The sequence below is a fragment of the Opisthorchis viverrini genome (assembly GCF_000715545.1).
Source record: "Opisthorchis viverrini unplaced genomic scaffold opera_v5_449, whole genome shotgun sequence".
Classification (NCBI taxonomy): domain Eukaryota; kingdom Metazoa; phylum Platyhelminthes; class Trematoda; order Opisthorchiida; family Opisthorchiidae; genus Opisthorchis; species Opisthorchis viverrini.
Genome location: NW_008752109.1, coordinates 38538 through 64514, shown reverse-complemented (window position 1 = coordinate 64514; position 25977 = coordinate 38538). Strand labels below are relative to the sequence as shown.

The window sequence follows — 25977 nt, the reverse complement described above, 5'->3', positions numbered from 1 at the left end:
GGGAACACAAAGAAGATAAGTGCGCACCAGAGATATATTTCTGGAGTACAACTAAGATGCATGTGATAGCGAGCCTTTGGCTGATAGATATCCGGTGGATCTTATGAAAAACCATGTGTTGTTCACTACTTGCTGCCAAGGTGCACCATCGACTTCTGCAACTCATTGAAGCTCAGTTAAACCATCGTATTTGAATTCATAATTCGTGTTGCAACGGGGGAGTTTGTCGACGCATTAGAAAATATGTCGTTAAAACGGAGTTTATTTCCGCGGTACGTTACTCCGAGCCCAATTGCCGATGAAATAACTGAACTGGAGCTTTCACCAGCAGTTGTCAACAACAAAAATGTGCTGTCTTGAATGCCATTCATTCAACATTTTTTGTTCGTTTTGTCTTCAGGAACATTAGAGTTGCAATAAAAAAAACTAATTTGATGCGAATAGGGTGGTAAACGTTTTGGCACTTAGAATTAAAAATAACTTGAAACTGGTGCATAGTCTTAAGTACCAACGGGCGAGATGGCTCAAGTGGTTGGGGCGCGAATCAGCTGACCGGAAGGTCCGTGGTTCGACTTCTGTCTAAGCTTGTGCAACCTGGCAGTATCCCAGCCCTCGTGCTTCCTTCTGGTGGCATAGCAGCTAGGCACCGAAAGGGTGCTACAGTTTAACGAATTTTTTTCCTTGAGTACCATCAGGAGCAACCTACGGTGTATACTAATATTCGCATCATATGGGCTTCAGAAAGAGTATCCAAAGAATATTATCCATTCCGGTTCATCCAATCGGACACATTTTAGCCGGTTAAGGTTAGCAACCTGTTATTTGGTGTTTATCAGACCAATGATTACTGATAACCATATTTGTTCCAGGCATGATTCAACACTATTTTGATCAGTCTCACAACTGGCCCATTTCATGTCGCGACAGCGCAGTGAGTCAGCTGATTACGAAGTGATCTCAATCATGAACGTGCATCGGGTACGGCAACAGACCACCGTCAGTCACCTCACTCTCGTCACATTTGACTCAGACGGTTGGGGTGCTTTGTTCAGGTCTGCGCCGCAGCAGTTCGAAGCGAGTGAAGACAGCTTGCGCACCGATGAAGGTCTTAGAAGCCCAGAACTGCAATTCAAAGGGGGCTTTACGCTTGAATCTCGACTCCACGCAGAGTAAGGTTGAAAAAAGTGGGTTCACTGAACTTTCAGTCTGTTGGGAAGATTCCGATTCGCCAACGAGCCTATCACATATCATCTCACGCCCATTCTCACGGATGAAATGAATCATTGAGAGTGTGAATACAAACTGGCTATGAGCTCATACTTGTCGCCGTGAGCTGACGAGTTGATTGTGCCTGCATTGATTTGTGAGTGACCATCGTGAAGCGCAAAGAGATTGGACTGAAGTGGCTGCACAAGACTGGATAGCAAAAAAATAACTGCTGTGAGAGTCAGCCAAAACTTTTACGGATGTTCACAGCAGATGCGATCAGGACGAGGAAAATTGTGATAAGAAGATGGGGGAAGTAGCAAGAACTACGTGAAGCCGATCTATGCTGAAAAGCGAGAAGCACTGTGCAGGTGTTTCGTCCTTGTTGGGGATCATCTGGAATGCGAGCAATGTCGCAAGCGCGTACAGTTCATTCTAATTACCGCTTCTCAGTAGAATGATTACTGTAGTATGAGGCCTATGTACTAACTCAATATCAATATGCTCAGATCAAATTGTCAAAGTCAGTCGACCCAATGTACTGATTAAGTGACAGTGAAGTATCATTCGTCTGACAAAGTGGGTATACTTAGACCATTTGAGGGAAGCAGCCGAACGGAACCCGACCGTGCGCCGCACTACATGTTGGAAATAAACCCAGCTTACTACTTGGTGTCTGGGCAAATTTTTCCCCAGAAAAAGGCATTTTTCAAAGTTAGTCATCTGATTGCCCGGCCTCTTGCTACACTAGTGCTGGTGTCCGACTGTTTTCCGATAAATACTAACAGACAGGCTGAAAGCATCAAGCCCAAGACACCCTAATTAACCACAATTAACCATAATTAACTAACTGATTGATTAATTAACTAATTAACCATAATTAACTGTGATTTTTGTAGCTAAGTAATGTGGCCTGGCACCTAGTGTAAACGTGTGGCAGTGATTTGACTTGAACTAACTACCTCCGTTGAGAGCTAATTAATTGGATCACGAGTGCAGTATGCGGCTGAATCAAAGTTAAGGGCTACAACATCCCTCGAAGACAGCACAATCTGGAAATCACTGTTCACGTAATCCAGGTTTACTGGAAAAACATTAAGAAAAACTGACTTAGGTCTTCAGCACAGTAGTCAAGTTCTATTATAAACGATGGATCAAACTGAAAGTCCGGTTATAGGTAGGAAAAGTGATCATTTTGTGTATTAGATGGGATATAAAGCCGGATGAGAAACACAATCAAAGCCGCGACAAAGGAAAGCTGTAGCGACTCGCAGCAGGTAAGAAAAGACAAAAACTTCGCTGTTAATCGGTTTCTGCAAAACACAGACAGTAGCATGAGAGAAACAAGTAAGGCTGAGAAAAAATGAGTGACGAAAATTAACGACGGCACAGTAATAGTAAGAAATTTATTGTTCGTTCGGAAGGGTAGGCAGTGAATTTGTTTGAATCACTTCCGTCACGTTACGCAAGACAGGAGCAATGAATGGTGGCTGCACGGCCAAAGTCAGCTCAACCGGGGATGATGTTCGTAAGGACACGAAGTGCCCCACCCCGCTTCCAGTTCCAATCAGGTCTTGAGAGGTTTCGTGATGTCGATAACTGTATACACTTGTGGGTGAGATGGGACAATTTACAGGGCCTTCGGTCTATAAAAATAAAAACAACGGATCTGATATGAAATCGACATAAAGATGTTCATTCCTCTGTATATAGTGAAAATCATGCTCTGCTTGTAGAACCTAGAGAGAAGACCCGCCCAAAACACAACAGGCTTAGTTATCGACACACGTGCATACATGAACGTTGATTTTTAGCAATGTGGAAAAACTTCATGAGGGCAACAAAGGAAGCGAAAGTGCCAGCATTGCTCTCCAGGAAACTGAATAAGATCGACAACATACAGCGGATGCGTGAAAATCCTCATACTACACAGACGAACACCTGATGCGCTAGGAGCAGATATTGACGGATACTTAGATTTTTGACAAAAACTAGGCTCAGTGCAACTGGTTTAGCTTCACTGGACGGAATGTATTGTCGGACATGAGCTCTTAAAGGTAAACATCGTAACAAAACTATAGGTTATTTCACTTTCTTCATGGTGGTCACAGATGTGATACTTAACAACATGGTGATACCTTACGGAACTGTTGTCCAGATAGCAAATGCGGTTCAAGGGATAACAACAACACTCGCTGAAAACACTAACGCGTATGCCGTCACAACCGGCATCTAGATTTAGCTGGTCCCATTGCCAATAGACTGACGCACAGTGTGGCAGAAGTTCACTGCCAGCCGGAGAACGATTTCACATTCGAAGCATAGATTTGCTTCTATAAGAACTTGTTGAACGTCGACGTAAGAAACCCGGATGACGAGGCCCTCGTGCATCTCCTTTTGAGGAAAGTATGCCCACGAGAGTTTAAGTATAATTAAGTTCTACCAAACCTCCCCAGAGATGTATTGCCCGAGCAAACTGTGAAGTAGCTCACCAGAACTTACACCTTACAGTTCTGGTATTCCCAAGGTATCAACACTCAGGAGGATGATTTCGCGACTTATGCCGGTGTCGACAACATGGAATGTAAGCGCAACCAGCAATCACTGACTATCCCGAAGTGCCTCGAGCACCTATATTGTTGAAATTCTCACTAGTTTCGTTCAGCGTTTTATTTGATGCCTGTATTGTGCATTTCTGTTTACCTCGCTTCCGCCTCGTTGCTACCCTCCTGAAACAAAAGATTTTTCTCATGTTGTTGATTGTCACATCGCACCCATTTTTATGCCATATATGACGTCGAAATGATATCTACTGGCGTGCCCTCATTGTACCGGAGTTACTTATATTGGCGTGAATAGGCATGGTGCATTAGTGCCTTTAAGCAACCAGAAAAGGATGTTTTTGTTGAGGGTACTTTGTGTGCCGAGGGTCATTTTTTGACATTTTGCCAGTCAGTGGCGTTTGAATGGTGCCTCTCCACTAGAGTACAGGTTGTTTGAGGTCCTTGAGCATACGTATATGTCGTTGTAATGGCCCTCATTGGCGGTTCCTGTTGTTCCCGATATATACAAAAAGACTGTTACCAACTTCTGCGCTTGGGTAGCTGTCATTCGAAACGGCCAAAAATCCGAATAATCCTCACGCAGGAGAGAGGGGAGATGAGGTGTAGTGAAGCTCCGTTGTTGAGGGACCGCTTGTACCATACGCTTTTTATCCCGTTGAATGCAATGCAAAATGAGCATCTTGGACTTCAGAACACTTGGATACAGTTAACTGCTCTGTTTACGCAACTGTTCTGGCTGTAGGACGGTGTTCACGCTCGGAACGCTGTTTTGGTAAAACTTGACCTTATAAATGCACATAGGTATATTGAATTAGTGGATGTGAAACCCACTGAACATCTCATCTTACTGCGTACTAAAGATGACATTATTTTCAAAACAAAGAATACCGACAGGTCGACAGTGTGGTCATGGCTGACTTAGTGCTCGAAACAGAGATAGAATTGATGGAGTCGCCGATGTTGCAACCAACTCCTGAACTCAACCATCAGCTATCCTTGCTCAACGTTGGCGGATGCTACCTCCCGATTGTCCAGGCAGAAGGTAGTTTTTTGTACGCACTTCGCCTGTGACGTAAAAGTGTAACAGAAGGGTTAGCCACAAAACCCGTCCGCAGCATTTGGCGGGTGGGATGAGAGGATTAGTGTAGCACAGAACCTAACTCCAAAAATGCGGCGTGCGCTGGATGCCCTTGAAGACATATCTCGCTCACATCTTCTGGTATTCACATGCCCAGTCTGTAATTTGGATACCCCTTCCACTGAAGTACATTGCACGCTAGAGACAACGTAGCACGAGAGGATATAGTTATTTACATTTTCACACATGTTGATGGGATTCCGGTAAAAGTAGTGAGCTCGACACCATATGGCTTTCCTAGCCCTTGTTTAGAAAAAAAGGCGATATATCGGACAGTTGGAAGACAGTGTTTATCAGACATCTACATGTTGACCAACCGGATAGGAATAAGTTTGCGGATGTTACTAGAAGCACATACCGAAGTAAAACCGGTTAGTGAGATGGATGAGGCTCAATAACTTCGCGAAATTAACTTTTGCGGGTCACTGAAATTCAGTCAAATTAGCACTTCGAAGTAAACTAGGCTTTTCAGGACTATGTTGGTCAGTTAAGTTGATATTGATGCAACTGGCAGAAGACGTATTTAAGCATCGATCGATTATCGGTCATCTACCCTTAAAGTAGCAATAAACAGGAATAGGTGTGTGTGAACACGCAAAACGGTATATATATAATGATCGATAGGAAATGAGCGCATCTGTGGATTTCATAACGTGAGTGGTAAGGCAGAGACAGTAAAGTCTGACTGAGTGAAGGGATGTTTGACTGAATACAGGAATCTGTGAGTGTGTAATGTGCAACAGGTGGTGAATGTCACCCCAGGAACGAACCTACAAAAATATTGAATGAGCATATCTCACCGGCATTGGTGGGTCTAAGTCAAGTTGCTCGGTGCGATCAACAGCGGCATAATATTCATCCGTCACTCGCATGGTCGTCCCAGTCCGAAATGACGTTCCCACCAACTCTCCGGAGTCAGTATCGACCGGGCTACTAGAGCGGACGGTAGAGGTGCGTCGAAAACGGGTGGCCGATGAGCCAACAAATACCCAGCCAGTGACGATGGTGGTAATCCACAGAAAACCAGAAAGAATCAAGCCGGCAAGCGCAGTAATGCTTAGAGGATTGCCAATCGCGCCAAGACGGATTGCGATGAACATGAACAAATTTAGCTGCAGCAGTAAGACGGCTGCGAGCATGAAGTTTATCGCAAGCCAGTGAATTCGAGAGTCGATACGGCTCGGTAAATAAGCGTAGAACAGATTATGGCGGTCCACTAGATATTTGAAGATCAAGTAGATCAGTCCTGGATGAAGAAGACAAGGGTGAGAACCTTAACTGCAATAGGAACCGAATAAAACAGTGCAACTGAACATGGTAATCAGCTAGCTTACTGATCCCAACGCTGAACCGAATGTATATGAATGGATGTTTAGTTGTCCAACAAATCCATCTGCGCGAGTCGCTGTCGCTCACGATAGTTTAAGTTAAGTTCCAGTTGAGAACAAACCCACATCTCTGAACCAAGAGGAAACAGAATGGTATTCTGGCTTTGTCTACTTTCCGAAAGCCAGATAAATCACCTTCGAGTTCCGTTGTTTATCGAGTTTCTGTAACTCTTCGCTGGTAAACTGTGGTCCGCTATTCGGGAGTTGGGTGTCGCCTCTCGTATGGTTAACAACAGCCATCGTGCTGTAGTTACTAGTTGTCCAATCTCAAAAAATAACTTCGGTGGTCAACCATCACCATGTATTTTTTAACCATAGGAAAACAAACCCGTGACAACTCCATGCCAATAGCGATTCTTTCCGGTCGCGAACTGATAGTTCATAGTGTAGTTGACGGGATACAATACCACTAAGTTGCTGAAAACCTTTCGAAAACCCATGACGGATATCACTATTCTTGGGACCCATCGCATGAGCGCAGCATCGAGTTTCCCTCAATCGTATTTTCTGCTTGAACACAAATTATACACAACTGGTAAACTAAATTGGTATTAACAAGAAGGTCAACTGAATTACGACCAAATCTCTCATATATGGTATCTTGAATATTTTAGTAAGTAAAGTGAGGCGGCTTTTTTTTATCACATTCGGTCGGAGAATGTCATAATCGAGTGGATCAGCTGGGTTTCAGTTGAGTTAAAACCAAATAAGTTGGCAGACGACTGTACTACGCGAGATCCTAAGCTTCCTTTGCTTAACCCACTTGGGTGTATTTCTGCTGAACATGAATGCATTCAAAGCCATAAGCAAATCAGTCAGTAAACGATGGCCTCTGAAGGAAGCTCGCATCGTCTGATTGTAGCAAAGAAACCAAATACTAGACTAATGTTAGGGATTCATGTAGACAGTTCCAACCCCTAAGGCAACTGGATGGAAAAAAATCCAAGTCAGAATTTACGAGACCAAACGGTCAGTTGTTGATCAAGCTATTCAGACGCCTTGAACAATGGACGGATGAGTACGCACAACAGTTCTACTGACCCCGTGTGCGAACACTGAGGCCCAAACCAATAACCTTCTGACTTCTTGACAGTAACCTCTCCATACAGACCCATCAACGACTTATACGGTTGTCACGGAAACCGGCCACCAATAAAGATAAAGTGGCCCACACCCGGAGGAACTCAGTACTGCTTAAAGCTGGAGGTACGGCGCTAACATAGGACTAACTAACGTGTTAGGAACTACGTGAATCTCAGAGGAAATACCCACTATCTGGAGCACTGAGGCTGTCGCCCCGCTCCAATTTTTATTGTGGCATTATTCTGGTCAGAGTTGTATCTAAGATGTTAATGGCTGTTATTCTTCTTTGACTAAACCCAGAACACGAAGGCTGGTTACCGCGAAATCTGAGTCCGCACTAGTCACGATGTAACAACCGCTGGAGCTACATACCAGAGACCCAAGCTCCTAGCAATTCGTGATATGGGAGGTGCATATGACACCGTGTCGGATTGTTCACCGGGCAGTGAAATCCGGACGAATTTACTTATATCCTAAAACACCGTATGTATATACGGTTGGGCATATCTAGGGTTATAGCGAGATACCACCCCTCTTCTCTATCTCAAACGGAGATCGCCTGAATATTTCTCTATTCCTATATAATTTTGGGATGGACGACGTCCTCAACATTGCACAGGATATCCCAAACTACGGAAATGTTGGGTTGTGCTTCGGAGAAAACGGGGGAACTGTGGTCGTATACACGCGTGCCGCTCAGTATACCCTGACTGAAACTCTCCAATAAAATGGTATCAGACTGCACAAGTCAAACATCGTCTTGCCTTCGACCTGGTGAACATATCTGTACAGCTAGATAACTGCTATGCATAATATGTACCAAAGGTAGAAAGGTCAACAGTCATGAAGATTCGCTAGGCCATTAGAAACTTTGTCATATTTGGTGAAGTGGAGAAATCAGCCTAGTTATGGCAGGGCGTGTATACAACACTTCTGTACGCGCCATCCTGTTATATGAGTGTAAAACAGGGGCTATACATGCAGTACACAACAGCAGTTTGGTCATGATAGTTTTACAGGGTGACGGACATGCTGTCGACTGACTGGAGTAATGCGCCAAATCTGCACATCCAGCCAACTCAGTCACGAGAGTAAAACCAGCTTTTCGGAATGCACTCACTACAAGCGCAGAATAATAAATGCATTTCCTCACAACTGAAGCTGAGGTACAAAGTTACACCGAGAACACAACAGAACACATTCATAACTTACTTCTGTTAGGGGACCAAAAGGTGTATTTTCGAAACCCAGTTAACAGGAAGGTAACACCTCAAATGAGCCCCAAACTGACAGAACTTCACCAAATGTATAAGTTGTATGATGTCCATGCAATAGTACGAAATCTGTTGTGTAGCACGGGATAAGGTATTCCACTGTAACTCCTGAAGGCCCATTTGCCCACTTGTACGGACATACCGCTCCAAGTACCCCAAAGGGAGAGGTCAAAGGGGCTCAAGCCTGGAAATTTTAGGGACCCTTAATTAATTAACCTACCCCCGAGTGTTGCTCTCAGGTATTCGGTAGAACCCTGAGCCCCATTCCATCCATTTATGGAGCCATTTGGTGTTGCGGCAGGTGCTTGGGTGCAAATCCTACAATATATAAACCAACGAAATACACTCAATAGCATGCCAATTTGGTTTTGACGGGAGAATCACCTAGAACCCAGCTGAATCTATCGTTTATGATGTTTATAAGCAACTGAACGTGCTGCACCAGACCGCTTTATGTTCCAGTTATTACGATATTCGAGATATTGCGACACATTGTACAGACGCAATATACTACTCATTTTCATGCAGTTCGGGTCCGATCAATCAGACCTTCGTATTCAGTGCCCGCATCCAGGGAGACGATCAAGACCGTCGAGGATCGTTCACATTTCCCATACATGCATGCAGCTGTCATTCGATCCAGAGAACACCCTTTACCAGTCGATCGAGTTTGTGCAGACCTTTCCAAAATGGGATTTATGCAGTCAGCTGACCTCGATTTTGGACTTGTGAAGGTGTGTGCGCCACATCGGATCTCTGTTAAGGTTGTGAACTTATTGACCCCAAGGTCCGTGGTTCGAACTCAACATCAGCACATTTCGACCGTTCCTCTCTTGGCTTGGGCAACCTGGCAGTATATAAGCCCTCGTGCTTCCTTCAAGTGGCATGACAACTAGGCACCGAAAGGGTGTTATAACTGGGGGATTACTTAGTATTTTTAGTCGATGAGCGTTCGCGGTTCCAAAGAAGCTTGTCCTTTCTGCCGGTGCCACAGGATAAGCAGGGTGCTCACTGTCGTTTCGTGACTGTACATGGTTCGTTCATTTGGGGAGCTTCGACAGGTCTAGCCACTTAACACTTGTCTCCCCAAGCTCACCGCTAAATCAGTGTTCTGCCTATTGAAGGCAGAGAGGTCTCACTATCCCAGATCCTTAAGAGGATCGAATGCATCATACGCTCCTGATTGCCGACTCAACTGTACCGCTGTGTTGTTGCGCCTGAGGAATAGGAATGATCTGCACTTGCCCGTCACACCTCAACAAGCCTAAAGAGAGCGACGTCCGTCGTTTTTATGCACTAAAGCGTACACCAGACACAGATGCTTACATGGGCGGAGTTGTGCGAAAATGTAACACACAGAATGGGTGATCAGAAAACTGGGCAAAATGCTGGGTTTTAGAGATGAGTTGTAGCCACAGAGGAACAATCCACGAATAAATCACGAGATGATGGGTAGCTTTACTAGTAAACTGATGGGTTCCAGGAGTAGGGAAAATAGGTCCTCCTATGGTCTGAGGGTTGCGTCCCACTGGAGGAAATTTCGTGGCATTTGTGAATTGGGGCCAAAACCATGTTTGGTTCTTTATAACACAGCGCACAACGGTGAGAAGGCACGTTAAGTTCATAATGCACCGCAGTGTGCACGCCTGTGATGGCGAGGAATGTACACATTTTACTGACGTGGCGAACGATCTTCGTTGAGTACCGAAACATGGGACGTGTTCTTGCAGTTGTTAGAGATAGAATGAAAAAGGGGGATGATGAATATGTACTCTAAGTCAGTTAGCCAGCCTGAACTCAGTAAATGCAGTAGTTAACTCGAACTTCTGGCATGGGTGGTCAATTTGGTCGCGTTATGATCTATGGACGAAATTACATAGGGGGGCAATGGTCTACAAATAGTATTCGGAGTCACCTCAGCTCACTTACCGAATGGGGTTATCAGAGGACACAAAATGCTGTAGGCCGAGACGACTGCAAACACGCAGAGGGTCCAAGCGTAGTAGAGGCCAAAGTCAAATTCCCATTGGCTAGCCTGAATAAAGATAAGGCAACGAGAAGATAGCTAGGGAGGATGTCTTCAAAAATTCGTTCACAGGAAACCAGAATATATCAAATGACCCAACTGGTGGAATACCAGAACCGACCAATGTGTGACGGTTTCAGAAGAGTTTAGCAAACCCTCGGTCGGTCTACTGCAATGCTTTGCTGTTGACACTAAATTTCGTCGAGCGGGCGCAGGTTCATCGAATACTCAGTGACGGATTAGTGAGAAACAGGCTGAGTTTCGTCCTAAAAAGATTTGGCGTACGTAAAGTCAATACCCAACAGGTTCTGCAACAGTGGCACTTCCACTGCGACCAAAATTGATAGTATTTACTGACTTGGAACGCACGTTCTAGACCGTTGATCGGTGAGGGAAACGGTAGCTCGCAAAACTTTTCAACTCTTCTAAGTCTATTGTACGTTAATTTCCATCCATGGATGCGGATGTTTCAGGTAAGCTTCACCTAGATTAATAATGGTATTCTGAGTGAGAATTGTTCCCGTCCCCCTTCTCCTTACCAGTGTTACTGGTCACTAACAGCCTTTCACGCCCAAGGGGTGACAGTCATATGGAGGCCAAATAAAGTGAACCAGATCCAAACTGGAAGCTATCTGTGGTTGGACAAAGTAAACCGTACCTTGCGCACACTCGCTTTTTCCGCTTGAGATCTCACGCACATAATCCGGCAAGCGTAAAGAAATAATTCTGGCAGCCGAGCGAGTTGAAGCGCTGTTCCGAAGAATGCTGAAGTGATCACATAGTTCACAAAGAAGGCGCCATTGTCGGGCATAAACACGCACTCCCATTGAAACGACTGAGGTCCAAGGGGGATCCATGGAGACGTAATTGGTGGAGTAGCAGTCGGATGGATCATAGAGGTGAATAAATAGCGCGGTGTTGAAAGAACAGCAGAAGGTAAATTAAAACGGGGTGTTTGTGGAGGGCCGTTTTGATCCGCTGGTTGAAGCGGTACCCAGCGCATTTCAGGAAATAACCATTGTAGCAGAGCTGGGATTCTGTGCAGAGGAAGCGACACATGGAGATTAAACTGTACTATTGTTTGGTTGACGAAACAATCGGTATGAGTTGAGATATGAAATACATCGTGTGGAATGCAAGAATCCGTTGCCAGGGTAGGGGTACTTTTGTGATTAAGGGTGAAAGTGTGCTATTAATAAGACGGCTGAATAGCGGTAACACATAGAGCCAACACGAGGTTAGGTGCGCGACGGAACGATTCGCTCACCCGTATTTTGCAATAGCTACGTTAAGTCCGGAAGCTGAGATTTCGGGTCAGAGTCAGGGAACCAAAGAAAAAACCAAAGTACCGTATTCTTCTTTCTAAAGATACAACCAGAAGGTTATGTACGAGAGTGTAGGGTAGGGTTTTCGCAGACGAAAACCATGAAAGGAAGTCCAGAAATTATTTTGATGCTGTTTGTGTGCTACTTTTCTCTCGAAAGACGGTATACAGAATACAACATATGCAGTTTATTCTTAGTTTCAATTCAGTTTGTCCATGCATCGGTTCCAATGCGTTATTTTCTTTGACCGATCCGCTCCATTCGTTCTCCCCTAATAGCGAAGATGCAAACGAGGAATCTCGCTCAATGGGAATAAATACCAGAGGAAGCACTACCACAGACAACAGTCCAGCCATTATTAGTTATGAAGGGAGTAAAGGTACTCTTATGAATAGGTCCCCCTGTATACAACCCACAGCACAATGATTAACTGTTAACAAAGACCAGTATCGTTCACGAGAATCATCATAGTATTAGAATAAGATAGAAAGGTAACTACTTTAGAATCACCACTTGAAATGACCCAACAACCCAAGATACAAATCATAGCTTGTGCGCATTTCATTTGCAAACATTTTCATTTTCAATAAATTTATGCATGTTTTCATGCATACATGTTACATGTATGTTACATGTAACATACATGTTACACATGTTACACACCCTGCGCTGTAAAATGCACTTCTACACCCACAAACCTACAGTACATGTGCATGCAATATCACCAACCCAATCCTGCGACCCTGACAGGAAGGGGAGCGGGCCCAATGGTGTGGTCTTAATAACTAGTAACTTACAACCGTCAGTGAAAAACTTCATTTTGGAGGCGTACGAATGCGATCCTAAATGAAAATCGGTTATCACAGCAGCGGACTTCCTTCAGCTGAGTCAGACAAGGGTAGAGTTATGTCAAAGTATTGAAGAAATAAAAATTCTTCAATCCAAGTCCTCAGAAGTGTTCACAGAGCCCCTGAAACATCGGATTGGTTGGACAAGGTGCAGTTCTGACAGTTCAATGTTCTGGCCACTGGCTTCTGGAATTATTATGGAGATGACTGCATGAAAATTACTGGTAAAAATATCAAAGTCTCTCAGAAAAGAAGCAAGCATGAAGTTTATTAGTTTGCTCATTTTGGTGCTGCAAACATGCAGGGCAAAGGAGCGAAAGCCGACAAATCGTCACATCGTTTGATACCTAAAAGGAGGTAAACTCATGTTATCGCGCGGTAAATCATCCATCTAAGCAGTGCACCTGAAGAGATCGATCAACTATGCTCGCCCGCGTGGGGTGTTCTGCTTTGTGATGGCCATTACCACCAAGAGACGCTCCGAAAAATCAGATGAAACCGATCTATTCTGAGGGTGGTTCCTCGAAAGGGGAACAGCCATAATGAAGGGTCTAAAATGGTGCTATTTGATGGAAGGTGACGATCACACGCACCTCTTGAAATGCTTATGATAAACAGGAGACGCTAAAAAATCGAGGGCATGTATTATGCTAGCCGCGAAAGGTTGTGGTTATGTAGCAAAATTAACTCCATAGTACCCGCTCGTAAAAAAAGTCGTTCAGCTGTAGCACCCCTTCGGTGTTTGGCTGCCATGCCACCAGAAGGAAGTACGAGGACTGGGATACTGCCAGGCTACCCAAGCCTGGACAGGGGAAGCTGGGAGACAGAGGTCAGGTTCGAACCACGGACCTTCCGGTCAGCTAATTAGCGCTCTAACCTCTTGACCCATCTCGGCCCCGCTCGTAGCTGCGTATTTTTCGCACCATCACCCAGACTTGAATTCATCTTCCTAGCTTTCGGGGATGCATTAACCCTTTCCAAAGGATCCGTCACTGGGACATCACTGGACTTCCCCAGCAGATGGCCTGTTGGTAGTGGGTCACATTACGGGTAATTACAGACGTGAAACACTGTTTTTGTCTCTCCGTAGGCAGTGGCTCTTCGGAGGAGGAGTTTAACTTGTGGTATTATTGTATCTGATTATTCCGTCCTTTCTGTCGCGTGAGAAGTGGGTAGTCAACAGACTGAATGAATTAGAGAACGAACGAAATAAAATATCACCAATGATTGGTTTGGTGAGCAACCAGGAGAAGCCCTTACTTTCTTTACAATTCGGTCTTGTCAATCCTGGTCAGACGAAATTAGGCAAAGTGCAGAGAAGCCAACTGGATTTGTATCGAATTACGAATGCTACCGCCTGCTTCAGACTAATTTTTTGCGAAGTGCATGAACAGCCACTTTGTATGTTCCCATTAGGCTGAAGAATCCATGTCCAGCTTCCCTCTATGCATTGACTGGTTCTAACATGTGAGCCTTGTTTGTCATTCTTTTTTTTCTCACCTCCACGGTTTAGTGTTTGATGCGATTTTTGCGACCGGATGCCCCAAACCTACGTTAGCATTCCGACAGATGACTCTATGGGACAGCTGCCGTGCCACTACGTCGAAGCGTTGCCTAAAAGTGATTTATAATGACAAAAGCCTCGCACTGCGATGGGCTCTTTACTCTGCCCGCCTCTAGCTGACCCACGAGAAATTTACAAAACAGCCTTCCATATGGTACCCATAAAAACAACAATGTGGAAAACAGCTTAATGCTGTAGTAACCGGCGATACGAGCCATATTTTCGCATTATTTAACGAAGTCCATGCATACATCCACAGTCTACTTGTTTCGGAACTTAGAAAGCAACATGAATTGACTTAGCAGATAGTGCACAGGAAATGGACATCGAATGTTCAGCACATTAATTTTGAGAATTTTTTTACTCTTATACGAGAAAGAGCCTGATACAAAGTCTGAACTCTAGGATGAATAAAATTTGCACTTTCTGTACACAATGGTCATTCGTAACGCTCTATACAAAATAAAATGGGTTTGATAGAACGAAAACTCAAGAGATGCTCATCAGGGATGAATATGTGTACTTCCGCCTTCATATCAAGGGAGATAATAATACGGCGACTGAATAAAGCTGGGTCACGGGGTTGTGCCGCTCAACCTCTTAGACTAAATCATGCGTCGAAGACGGTACGAATAAGAAGACCTGTGTGTTATCTTCCCTGCGATGTGACATGATAAGTCTGAAAAAAGCAGAATGAACATGACGATCCAGACGTTCTATGTCCAGCAAATGAGCCAACTCACGATGTCAAGCCCAGCGAAGGTAGCACTAAAACCATCAGTATAAGCAAAATGAAGGTCTTCGTCATTACTGTCAAATGTAAAGTAGATCGCGTCCAATGACCCACGAGGCGATCCGAATTGTACACCAGCAGAGGTAACAAGGCAGAGACGGACCACAGAATGATTGATGGGATGAACTGTATAACAAAAGGGTCCTGAAATGAACAATAAATGAAGTAACAGTGCGGCAGAAAAAAGAGAAAAACTGCAACATCTTCCAGTGAGATTTCGCACATACATTACAAGCACTCCAGAAGGAAGAGGTATGGTGTAGTTTCGGTCATGTTCACGCGGAGGGAGGACGTCGGTACATCAAAAATCAACTAAAGGATACTTTCTGATTCCCAGGAAGGCTTATCCTTGAAATCCGCAGAATTAGCGATAACCAGCTGAACAAGAGCAAGGATAGTAAAGACACCACCATGTTTGAGTGGAACATTTGCCGGAACAACCTAACAATGGTGAACTATGGTGAACTATGGTATGTGAAAGATATGGTATTCAAACAGGCAACGTAGAGGCGGACGGAATTATTAGAGCAAAAAAATAGAATTCATTGTGAGAACGGTTGCCAGAATGCAGAGGAGAGGGAGACGTACGAGTTGACTGAGGTGGACGGACAAGAAGCAGGCTATCTTATCGAACCCTCCCGAGAAGGTTCTAAGCTCCATGCTCAAGAGGGTTCATTATCCGTACATGAAATATCTGGAATCTGGAATGAGATCTTAGGCGGTTCATTGCTGGTGTGGTTGTGACGCTGGTCATTTGGTCAACTTAAAAAAACGCTACGGTAATCCTTCTGACTGCATTCCGAGGGGTCTGCTGCCAATGGTTGCCACGGACGGCTAGGTGATCTTTTTGACCTCTCGTCTGAGATGGAAATCGTATCAACAGAACTAGCTACCTCGGCTCTCTGATACCTCAAAATAGCAGACGACATGCGCCGGAACCATTTTCTATGTTATTCATGCTAGTTTATGCGCTGACTGCATTGTGATATCCTTTAGTCGGAACTTGCAGCAGAAACAGAGCACGAAGAAGTAATTGATCGCTCGGCTTATGGAGTACACTGCCAAACCAGCGTAATTGGTACCACCGAATCAACTTATGCGTTGGGCAAGCAGCTGATTCGTTTTCAAATCCATGCGTAGAACTTCAGCGTGGCACTTCCATGATAGATGTGTAATGGTTCGAATGAACCGACGCACAAAGACAGTCATGCTTCACAACCGTGAAGTAACATTGAACGAACTGCCTCGTTGTAGGCCCTGCCTCCCATCGACAAACTAATGTCGCGTCCACCCCAAAGGTACCTATGTTGGAGATTAGATTAGATTATGAAGTGCACAGGTTTTGGTGATAGATTCAGGAAAAAAACTCTCCACAAAGTTTCACGCGCTCACAGATGTTGGAGTATGAGAGTTGCTGAAGTGTGCTGAAAATGTCCGGCACACATGCGAAGGAAAGACGTTGAAACGAAGCAACGCGATCTACTGAGTCAAACCACCAAGGAGATTAAGAAGCCGATCACAAAATGGTACGCATGAACTCACGTTGATCTGCAATCGTTCGGTCAACCGCAGCTTGTTCACCAAGTTTAAAACATAAGTAGGCGTCGTGAGGAAGAAAACGACGATAAACACAAATAAGTTTACTGCGACTGCACGAACCCACCAAACGGTTCGGGAAATAGCGAGGTTTTGCCTAGAACAGATAGAGGAGAAATAGACCAAAGGAAGCAACTAGTATCCTCATTATTTCGTTATTTCACAGCGAAACATATGAAACGACTAAACCTCAGAAGACATACACAACATTGTACAGTACCAGTGGCTCGAGTCAGTGAATTCGCGACGAGACACTCAGAAAGCGTGTTTGGTTGGGCAAGGGGGACTTCAACAGAAGGATGTGTTCAGGACCAAAGCCTGCGGTGGCTTGATCATGGCGCATGGCGAATCACCATTTGCAAAAGCGAGCGCTTACTACAAAATGGCAACAGCTGAGATGACCAACATTCGAAGCGGCAAAGGGGTATGAAAAGTCCAGGCACTGTCGGTGCCTTTCAAGATGGGATCCTCGTGGTCCCTCCTGTGCGTTGTTGGAGACTCTGCAAGATATAGTTGTTAAAGGCCTTGTGGTTGTCAGCTTTCATCCAGATTGCCTAAATGGATCTCTGCAAGTGGAATTACCTGATAATGATTGTGGTAGGTTAGGGCTGGGTCCTTTCCCCATCCACTCCTATTGTTTTCTTTAAAATAATACCACCGCTACGCTCCACAATAACGCACTGATGATGTCACCTCGATTGGTGATGAAACGTTTGCAATCAAATTGCGCAACTCAGCGAACAAGCCAACGACCACTGGCACCTATGTTCGTGGGGTGCACTGGACATCGCATACGGTCACCTGCCACATTAAAGTACGTTTATGCTTGGCAGCCCCTAGTGACCTGCGGTCTCCGAAATACTCCTCGCTATTCTTCAGTCAAAAGCTCCAGACGGGACTCCGTAAACCAAGTCTCCTCTTTGGCTTGGACAGCCCGAAAGTATCATGCCCTCCAAATTACGACGGTAAAGTTCATAGCATTCGGACAGCAGAAAACATTCTCCGGATACCTAACAGGACAAAATTCTACAAATCGTTTTGCTCGCGAACTACCTCAAGAAGGTTGGTGCTTTCTTTTCGGATCACCTATGGGCCAGGAGTTCTCCCCATTGACGAACCCTCACGAGGTCTCCACGTTAACTTCTATTCTGAAGTCCTGGTAGGATCTACGACGTAAATACATATATTGCACGTCAGAAACCACATTGTAAGACTCCAGCGTTACTCGCTTGAACGTTTAGTCCATAACTAGCCTAGTAGCGTATAAAGTTCGGCGCTCTCTCCAAATCCATGAGTTCGTTTGCCGCACACAAGGACGAATGCTGTACTGTTGGCCGCAGATTCGAAAGCGTGATTTGAGAATCTGAACGACAGTGAATGATAACCCCGTAGTTGTCATGGGCTGTATAACACGAAGACAGTCTTGAATGTGTGCGCAGACAGCCGATTGTCCTCAGCCAACGTAAGTTTCAGGCGTTGCAATCGTCACTAAGCTACTCGGCGTTCGCATAAGCCACTCCACCACGGACTCAAATTAACCACACTACCTTCATCTGCCGACCAAAAGTTTAAGTCTCAGGCTACCATTCGTGTTACAACACCTATCTGGACTCAGACCATGCAATACTGTACTAAAAATGGTGCATGCTCAAAAATGGATTTGGAACCACTGGTTGATAATAAACAGACTCCAAAAAGGTCGATTGCATTTAGGAAGGGATATAGCTACAACCACTGCCCGTAGCATCAGTAGTAAGCATCATTTAATGGATGGCAACTAGGTCAAAATAATACCACTCACCAAATAATGTTACTCGGTGTAGGGGCATATACAACCGTCCAGGAGCGCGAACGGAGGAGAGTAGATACGCTGGAAGCTGGCAAGTTCACATTACATCGAATTCCACTGTGATATGACCGATAAACCCTGTAAAGGCGATTCGATACCACCGGGATTACAGAAGGCAAAAGAAAATCGGGGTTTATTACGAAGCCCCCGAAAACTTCTGGAAGCAAACAGTTAGCAATGAGAGCAACAGGAGAGTGAATTCAATAAAAAGGGGTTTGAAAATGACCTGAGCGTCCACTAAGTAACAGATCGCATTCTCATGACGACGAAAAACATATGGGCGGCCAAGTGAAAAACAGATAATTCGTTTATTGGTTGTGGCTGTTTGGCATAGCCAACCTCTGGATTCAAGGGGAGGACGCAGGAATGGCTTCGCCGTGTCGGACCTGGCAGTTGCCACTCTCACGATATGCGCATTTCACAAGACTGTCATCGACTTTCCCTCCAAGGACGCGTGACTGGACGGAATCCTTTTGGAACTCACCAGTACACGTTGTTCAGAGTGCAATGGGCATCCTGGATAGTTTCCCGTTACCTAAAGGGCGCATGAATTGTAATCGTGGTCATCAACCTCAGGTGATTTGAGGGCTCCTTCCAATCGTCTTATGGGTCAAGTTTTTTAAACATTCACTCCAGGTGGCCCACCGCAAAACCCCTTATTCCGGCCTGAGTGACTCTGACAAATAGTAAAATCTATATAGAATCACTTGGTGCCTAAGACGGTGGAAATACCTAAGGTTTTACTTGTCTTTTCCCTAGTCTCAAGTTCATGAAAAATGAGGCAGCAATAGGCGGGGTTTCCTTAGTAGGCAGTCTAGGAAGGGGTGACCTATTTCGGGTATAACCATGCCGGGCTCTTCAGTACTTTCGGTATTGTGTGTAGATACACAACCATACATACACATACCATACACACCACATACACACCATACACATACCATACATACACAACCATACATACTACGACCCTGGCTGAAAATTGTTCAGCCAGACCGACAAAGCACTGGCAAAACTACAAACAGCAAGTGAAAAATAAGGACATTGGAAGAGGAGAGCGCTACCAACAGTGCAAATTATCAAAGAGAGCGGAAAAAATACACTGGCTGATCGATAGGTTAACAGGAACATCTTGGACACCTTCAACATAATATCAAAATTGGCCAAAATGAGGTATCTAAAATCGGAAGATGACTAAATTAAGTTGTCCCGCCCCCTTTTAATCTTGTTTATTCGTCTCGTTCAGCAGGCGGCGCTGATACTCACATAGTGTCCGTGTAGGCGGTTGTGACCACAGATTTATCCAAAGCCCTGATTGGCCCTAGTCAAAATTTTCTGTCTGGCCAGGCGCCAGTGTCTCCTGTGTTCATGCGTCTTCAGTCTTACATAGACCTTTTGTTGAACGACCTCTTCTTGACAAGACGCACAAGTGTTGTCACTAACAATCAACCATAAAAAGACGAAAATATGACGTAGTCCCAAGTTCAACAGTTCAAGTTTCCAAGGAACGAAAATCAGCTAAAGCGTTCGGAAGATCAGTCATAAACTCCAAGTACATTGGAGCTTGATCATACTAATTGGAGACAGAAAAAAATAATTTAGTTTTGCCTGCAAAAACACTTGAGGAACGGAAAATCCAAATTTTGGGACATTTAGAGATTTTAGTGTATCATTTCTAAAGGGGCAGCCGTTTCGGTCAAAGAGATGATAATTACCCGACAGATGCCATGGAAAACAGCGAAACACACCGAGTAGCTGCTTCTTTTGTGGTGAACGTGATGAAAGCGATGCCAATTTTAGTCTTGACGGCTCGTGAACCCTCTTCTTCGATCAACTTGCGTAGCTGTTCCGATTCACGAGCATAGTAAGATATCGCATCAACTGGAAAGGGACATTGGCAGTGGTTGCAACAGACATCTGAACCCATGATTGCTGTTGCTTCATCATCAGAATTCGCATCGTACATGAAATTATTCAAGTGTCGAGGAGAAGCAAAGCAACATCGACAATGTCCACGATGATAGCAATTGGCGCAGGACCACCCGCAACATCGGGGGATCATAACTGGGCGTACACCTTTCACTTCAAACCTTCGCCTGGAAAACTTGAGCGAAGTTTCTGCCGTTTCCCTGCAAAAAGAAGAAACAACAGCGGGAATCGTGTGACAAACTGTGTTCACGATGTGGCGACAGAAGAGTGAGTGAAAGGATTTCAGATAAGATAAGGAGCAAACCAAGGCATTTGAACTCATATGAAACACTGGAATCTGAGACCTCTATACCCCAACTGCAAATATATAGCGTCAACAAAGCGCGACGAATCCGAAAAGCCTGGTTTGATTCAACATGGTTTGATGCAATGTGGTAGAACATCAGGTAGAACATAACTTTGACGGAAACTCGGGGACTGCGCCTACCTGATGAGCCCCAATAAGGGCAAAACCAGTCAAGGTATGTCGAAGATTTTCATGCAACCTTATAAGTTGGGGTGGCCATCCTTATTTGACAGTTGCACCAACTTCAACCTGATAGGGTTGAAGGTCTTCAGCGTGGCACTTGATGCAGGCTATAGCCGCGTAAACAAAATGGATGGGAAATAGTAGTGTACTTGTAGGTCGAGGTTGCCAGTGGAACACGAATTTGTTCCGTGATTTGAGTGTTTGTGGAACAAACGACACGCGTGACCTAGTGAGTGCAGAAGCACTAGACAATTCGAGCGAAGTTGGTTGGAGGAAAGAGAGAGTGACCGCTGCAGCCCTATCCAAGGATGGCACAGTAATTATCCAGGGACTAAATCTTAATAACGAAGGAAGACCGACGCTCTAGCTAGCCCAAAACCACAAGGCATCAAGCGAAGAGTTTGAACTGAGGAGCAAACCCAAGTGAGAAATCTCATTAAACGGAAACTGAGCTGAACGCCTATTTATTGCGCGCAATGTGAAGAGGGGTGGCCATTCTTACTTCATAGCTGCACAAACTTGAAAACAACTTGATCTGATGTGGTTGAAGGTCGTAAGAATGGCACGTGATCCAGGTGGTAGCCGCGTAAACAAAACGGATGGGAAGTTTTAGTGTACATGTTAACGGTCAAGGCTGCAATCGGGACAGGATTTTGTCGCGTGCTTGTCGTACAGACGACACGCGTGATCTAGTTAGTGCAGATGTACTGGACAAATTAAGCGAAGTTGGTTGAGGGGACAATGTAGAGACCGCTACGTCACTGAGTCGAAAATAAGTTCTACGAAACTGACGTTTCGGGTGTCAAGGTTTCTGGTTGACGCTTAATCGTTTGAATGTGCTGACCTTTGAGGTCGACAAAAAAGAATTCGAAGGCCCTTTGTTAATATTAATATCAGCTTCCTTAAACATGCGATAAGCTAAAAGTTAGGCGACGCAATCCTTTTTCCAATGCACACTACTTGTACTTCAATGTCTATAATAAAGCCTTCCAAACATGGATGGTTATGTAGGTATCTACGTTCGAGAACGTGCCTCACGCGGGAGGATTCCTCTTTTTCACGGTGCTCTTAAAAGGGCTTGAGACGCGTTTCACCCAGTATTTACGAAGATGGTGAATGACCTAGTTTGTTTCAGAGACATCGAAATGCAGCGCGAGGAAATTCGTACTTTGGTGCATCGTAAGGCGTACTGGTAACGCTAGTCGTACGACACGAATACTTGCAGTTCCAAACAAAGTAAGAGACAAGCGCTAAAACTTTAGCGTATCAATGTCCATTTACTTTTCAGGGTTCGTATTATATTCACAGAATAATAAATCCACAAGCGTTGCGAAGAAAGGAAATTTCGTAGTTAAAACATGAAATCCGAGTTCCTTTCAGGAAAATCGTTCGGGATATTGCGAAAACAACAAACATTACACAAATGAACATCGTCAGGGAGTCCAACGGTCCGCCGGGCGACAACCACGAATAAGCATAAGTGAAACTGAATTGCGTGCTTAGCAAAAGGTCTAAACGAATTTCATCAAAATGATAATTTAAGGTATCGTCGGGGTTCCTTCAAGGTACAAAAAGGTGCTACATTTCTAAGTAAAAGTTGGCCTACGGCGTTCCGTGGTTTTCACCGTATCTTGCTTAATTTTCTGGTAGCATCATGTTGAATAGGGAATACGTAGTAAAAGTATGCAGAAAGCATCCAAGTAGCGCGGAGCTTGATCTAGATAATTTATGAAGAATCAAATATAGGAACACAATATGGCAACAGGCAAAAACTCAGTGGAGCTCGAGACACGCAAATTAGGGGAGTGGACATGGACAAGGAAGGGGAGGAGAATCAGGCTTACGGGATGTGATAGGTCAAATAGTCACGGGAAGGCCAAGTTCAGCACCACTATTTTCCGGGGAGATAGCCTAGGTCTGATGGATCAGATAGCCACAGTTTCTGTCCGGTGTGAGAGCGACTCTGACAATTCTCAGTGAGTCCTCTTTGCAACAGCGCTTTCCGGAACTTTATTGTAAGGTCTGAATTGCGACCTAAGCCACTGTTCTGCGGTTCGACCTGATAGGCGCCTTTTCGTCCTATTCACGTACGTGCTTTCGCAGCTACGTGCATGTTTGTAATCACAGATTGTGGTGGACAGAACAGACAATCCTCTACAGATAGTTGCAGGAAATCTGCATTGTACAAACTCCCCAGTTAGCTATTTATGCAGCCATATACACTGTGTCGAAACCATTTCGGCCCTTATCAAGGTTATAGTGAAATATTCTCCGAAAAAATGAACGGGATATTCTCCTTGTTTTAATCTTTCCTGCGTACGTTGAGCCTCAGTTTCAGCGTCCATCGAGCACGTTTTCGGTATATTCGCGAAGGATTTGTGCACCAGGGTCCCCTGTTAGTTGAGAGGAACATGAGCATGAGCACTGCCATAGCGGCCGAACAAAACGTGGTGCTGCGGAGGCAAACACTCCGCGGGTGAACCACGTACCGACGATAATTGCTTGTTGACTGGCAGACAAAATTGGATTGTGTATACTTCTAGGTGTTTTACTTCTGCCTGATGGACCATCCATGTCAGTCAGTGACAAGTGTAACAAAACATGGCGCATGGTACACGGTGTACTAAATTTAGATGGGTAAAAATGAAAACAAAACAACCAGCAGCCAATGTTTAGTGCCACAAGCGCAGCGCGATTTGATGAAAACCGCAGTTGAGGGAATCCCACCTTCGACGGATTGCAAAGGTGTTTGTTGTCCTGCAATCAATGTACGTCTGGTACCAGTAAGCTTAGATTGATGCATTTCTAATAATGGCGTTCTACACTTCGTTTCCTTCATGCTCCCCCGACGGTGTAGGTGTGTAGGTGTAGGTGTCTCAGACCGTTGATCTCCTGCCGGAAACGCAGAAGTTTCACCGACTACAGAGATACCCCATAATTTCACTTTCTAAGAGCGGGAGAATCATTATCACCAGCTCCCGACATACAGTGGTTCTCGATACAGTTTCGTTCGCAATGAATTCAGGAGGATGAACTTTTCGCTTATCCTTTAACTAACCTGTGGCCAGTCGATCGCATCAATTGGTCTATCACATGGCTGTTCCCTGTAGCAAATCTTCCCCATCTCGATCTTTCGATATCCACCAAAGCTCTCGGTCTTCCCTTAGGCTCTTCATTATTTGGTGTCTAAGGGATTTGCGTGCGTTGGTTGCCCGTTGGCATGAATGTCCTGGCTTCAATCAGGACTAGCGATCTCAGTGGTATTCAATGGTCAATTGGTCGTATCAGTAAAGTCAGACGCACAGCACTGAACGCCTTTAGCATGCTTCTTCACACTACCATGCTTCATCAACGTGTTCGCTATCAAGACACTGTTGGTTTACTGTAAAGAGTAGTTGAGCTAGCTCAGGTCGATACTGTTGTGCTAAGTTAGTTCTAGAAAACAACGGATTGGCATGTTTCTGGTTGACTTTCGACGGCCTAAAGGGAAAAAAACCGTCAGGCGTGCACGCATAATGGCCTGATCGGAATCATGTTGTGTACCCCAGAAGGGACGCCAGTCTTGAATTGTGGCCCTCCACCGATGACTGATGGCCACGCGATCCAACTGGATCCACAGTTGATTTGCAGTTGGTGGCCGCCAGGATACGCAATGCAAACGTTTGTGCTGAAAGTCCGGGCTGACCAGAAACAGTTCATGATCAGCACGCAACTGGAAGAGTCGCTCTCCGTTGTCTGTGCGGCGAGCATCGACTCCGAATCGACTGCCAAAATGTGATTTCAAGGAACTCAGACGACCGAATTGAGCATTCATGTCACCCACAAAGGTCAGATTGTCAGTGTTTCTTGCTCGACGAATGAGCCCGGATAACCGTTGGTGTAACGGTGATACTAGTGATGGGGAGGCATGCGAGTGGTATGTTTTCTCGTAAATCCGCTTTGTGTCTCTTGAAAAGTGAGATCCATTGCGGAATTTGTGGAGTCGCTTTGTAGCATGTGCTTGAAATTGAGCAACAGTCAATGAATATCCAGGAAATTTCAGGAAGACGCGTTCAAAGAGAGGATGGATATTCAGGTTTTGTAAACAAGATGCATATGAGAGTTTTGCTTCCCTGTTCAATAGTCTGTAGCTGTTGAGTTGGCATTTTTCAATAAACAACTCCGCAGCGAAGGCCTTCTTCCTTTCATCAGTAGAAAGTATCCTTTCTAGCGTCAAAACCACAGTCTGTCGGGGCATAAGTCGGCAATGCAAACGGGTATCGCTTTTCATGTCGAGAAGCATTGAGCTTGGTTGTGCTGGATAACCGGAAGGCGCAAAGACGACTGTTCACTGGGATCCAATCCAACAAAACGCGTTCAGCCCTGGGGCTGGGCGCAACTCCCACGCCATATATTCCACGAGTCATTGCTTCTGGATCACCAAACACATGAAGGGAGAAATGTGGAAGAGCTGAGTTAGTCCTTTGCGTTTTGAGATGGCTAGCCGCGCTTGGGTCTTGTATGGTTGTTTCAGAGGAACAGCATACATCAACCTTAAGTGAGTATGACGTTTCCGCGAGCATTGCCTGTTTACCGATTTCACAGGCTACAGACGTTAAAAGCTCCTTTGTAAAAAATAAGGGATCTTGTGGATTTTTGTTTATTGTTATTGGGCAGCCGGCCGTATATGGCACATCGGTCAGATAGCTGACAGTCGAGTGACCAAGCAACGTGTGTTTGTGTGATGGGAAGGGGTTGGGGAGAAACATCGGTGGACAAAGAACTGTGTGGCTGACTAGGCTAAGGAAGAAAGTTTATTTGAGTTACTGTATCTTGAGCCTCTGAATCAAAATTCTGACCGGCGAGACAGTGGGTAGTAGGATTTAATC

At 44.9% G+C, this 25977-nt stretch overlaps 1 protein-coding gene across 1 annotated transcript; it reads right to left on the bottom strand.

The window, feature by feature from the left end:
* Positions 1–525: 525 nt before the first annotated feature.
* Positions 526–20780, bottom strand: T265_15353 (hypothetical protein; the record flags this gene model as incomplete). The annotated part of the gene is made up of 13 exons (XM_009177701.1): positions 526–735; positions 1321–1406; positions 2658–2852; positions 5709–6154; positions 9435–9632; positions 10583–10688; positions 11338–11748; positions 13551–13668; positions 13730–13860; positions 15160–15353; positions 16706–16902; positions 18607–18732; positions 20400–20780. Coding segments are annotated over 13 exons (2730 nt in total), but the record flags the coding sequence as incomplete, so codon positions are not given.
* Positions 20781–25977: the final 5197 nt, after the last annotated feature.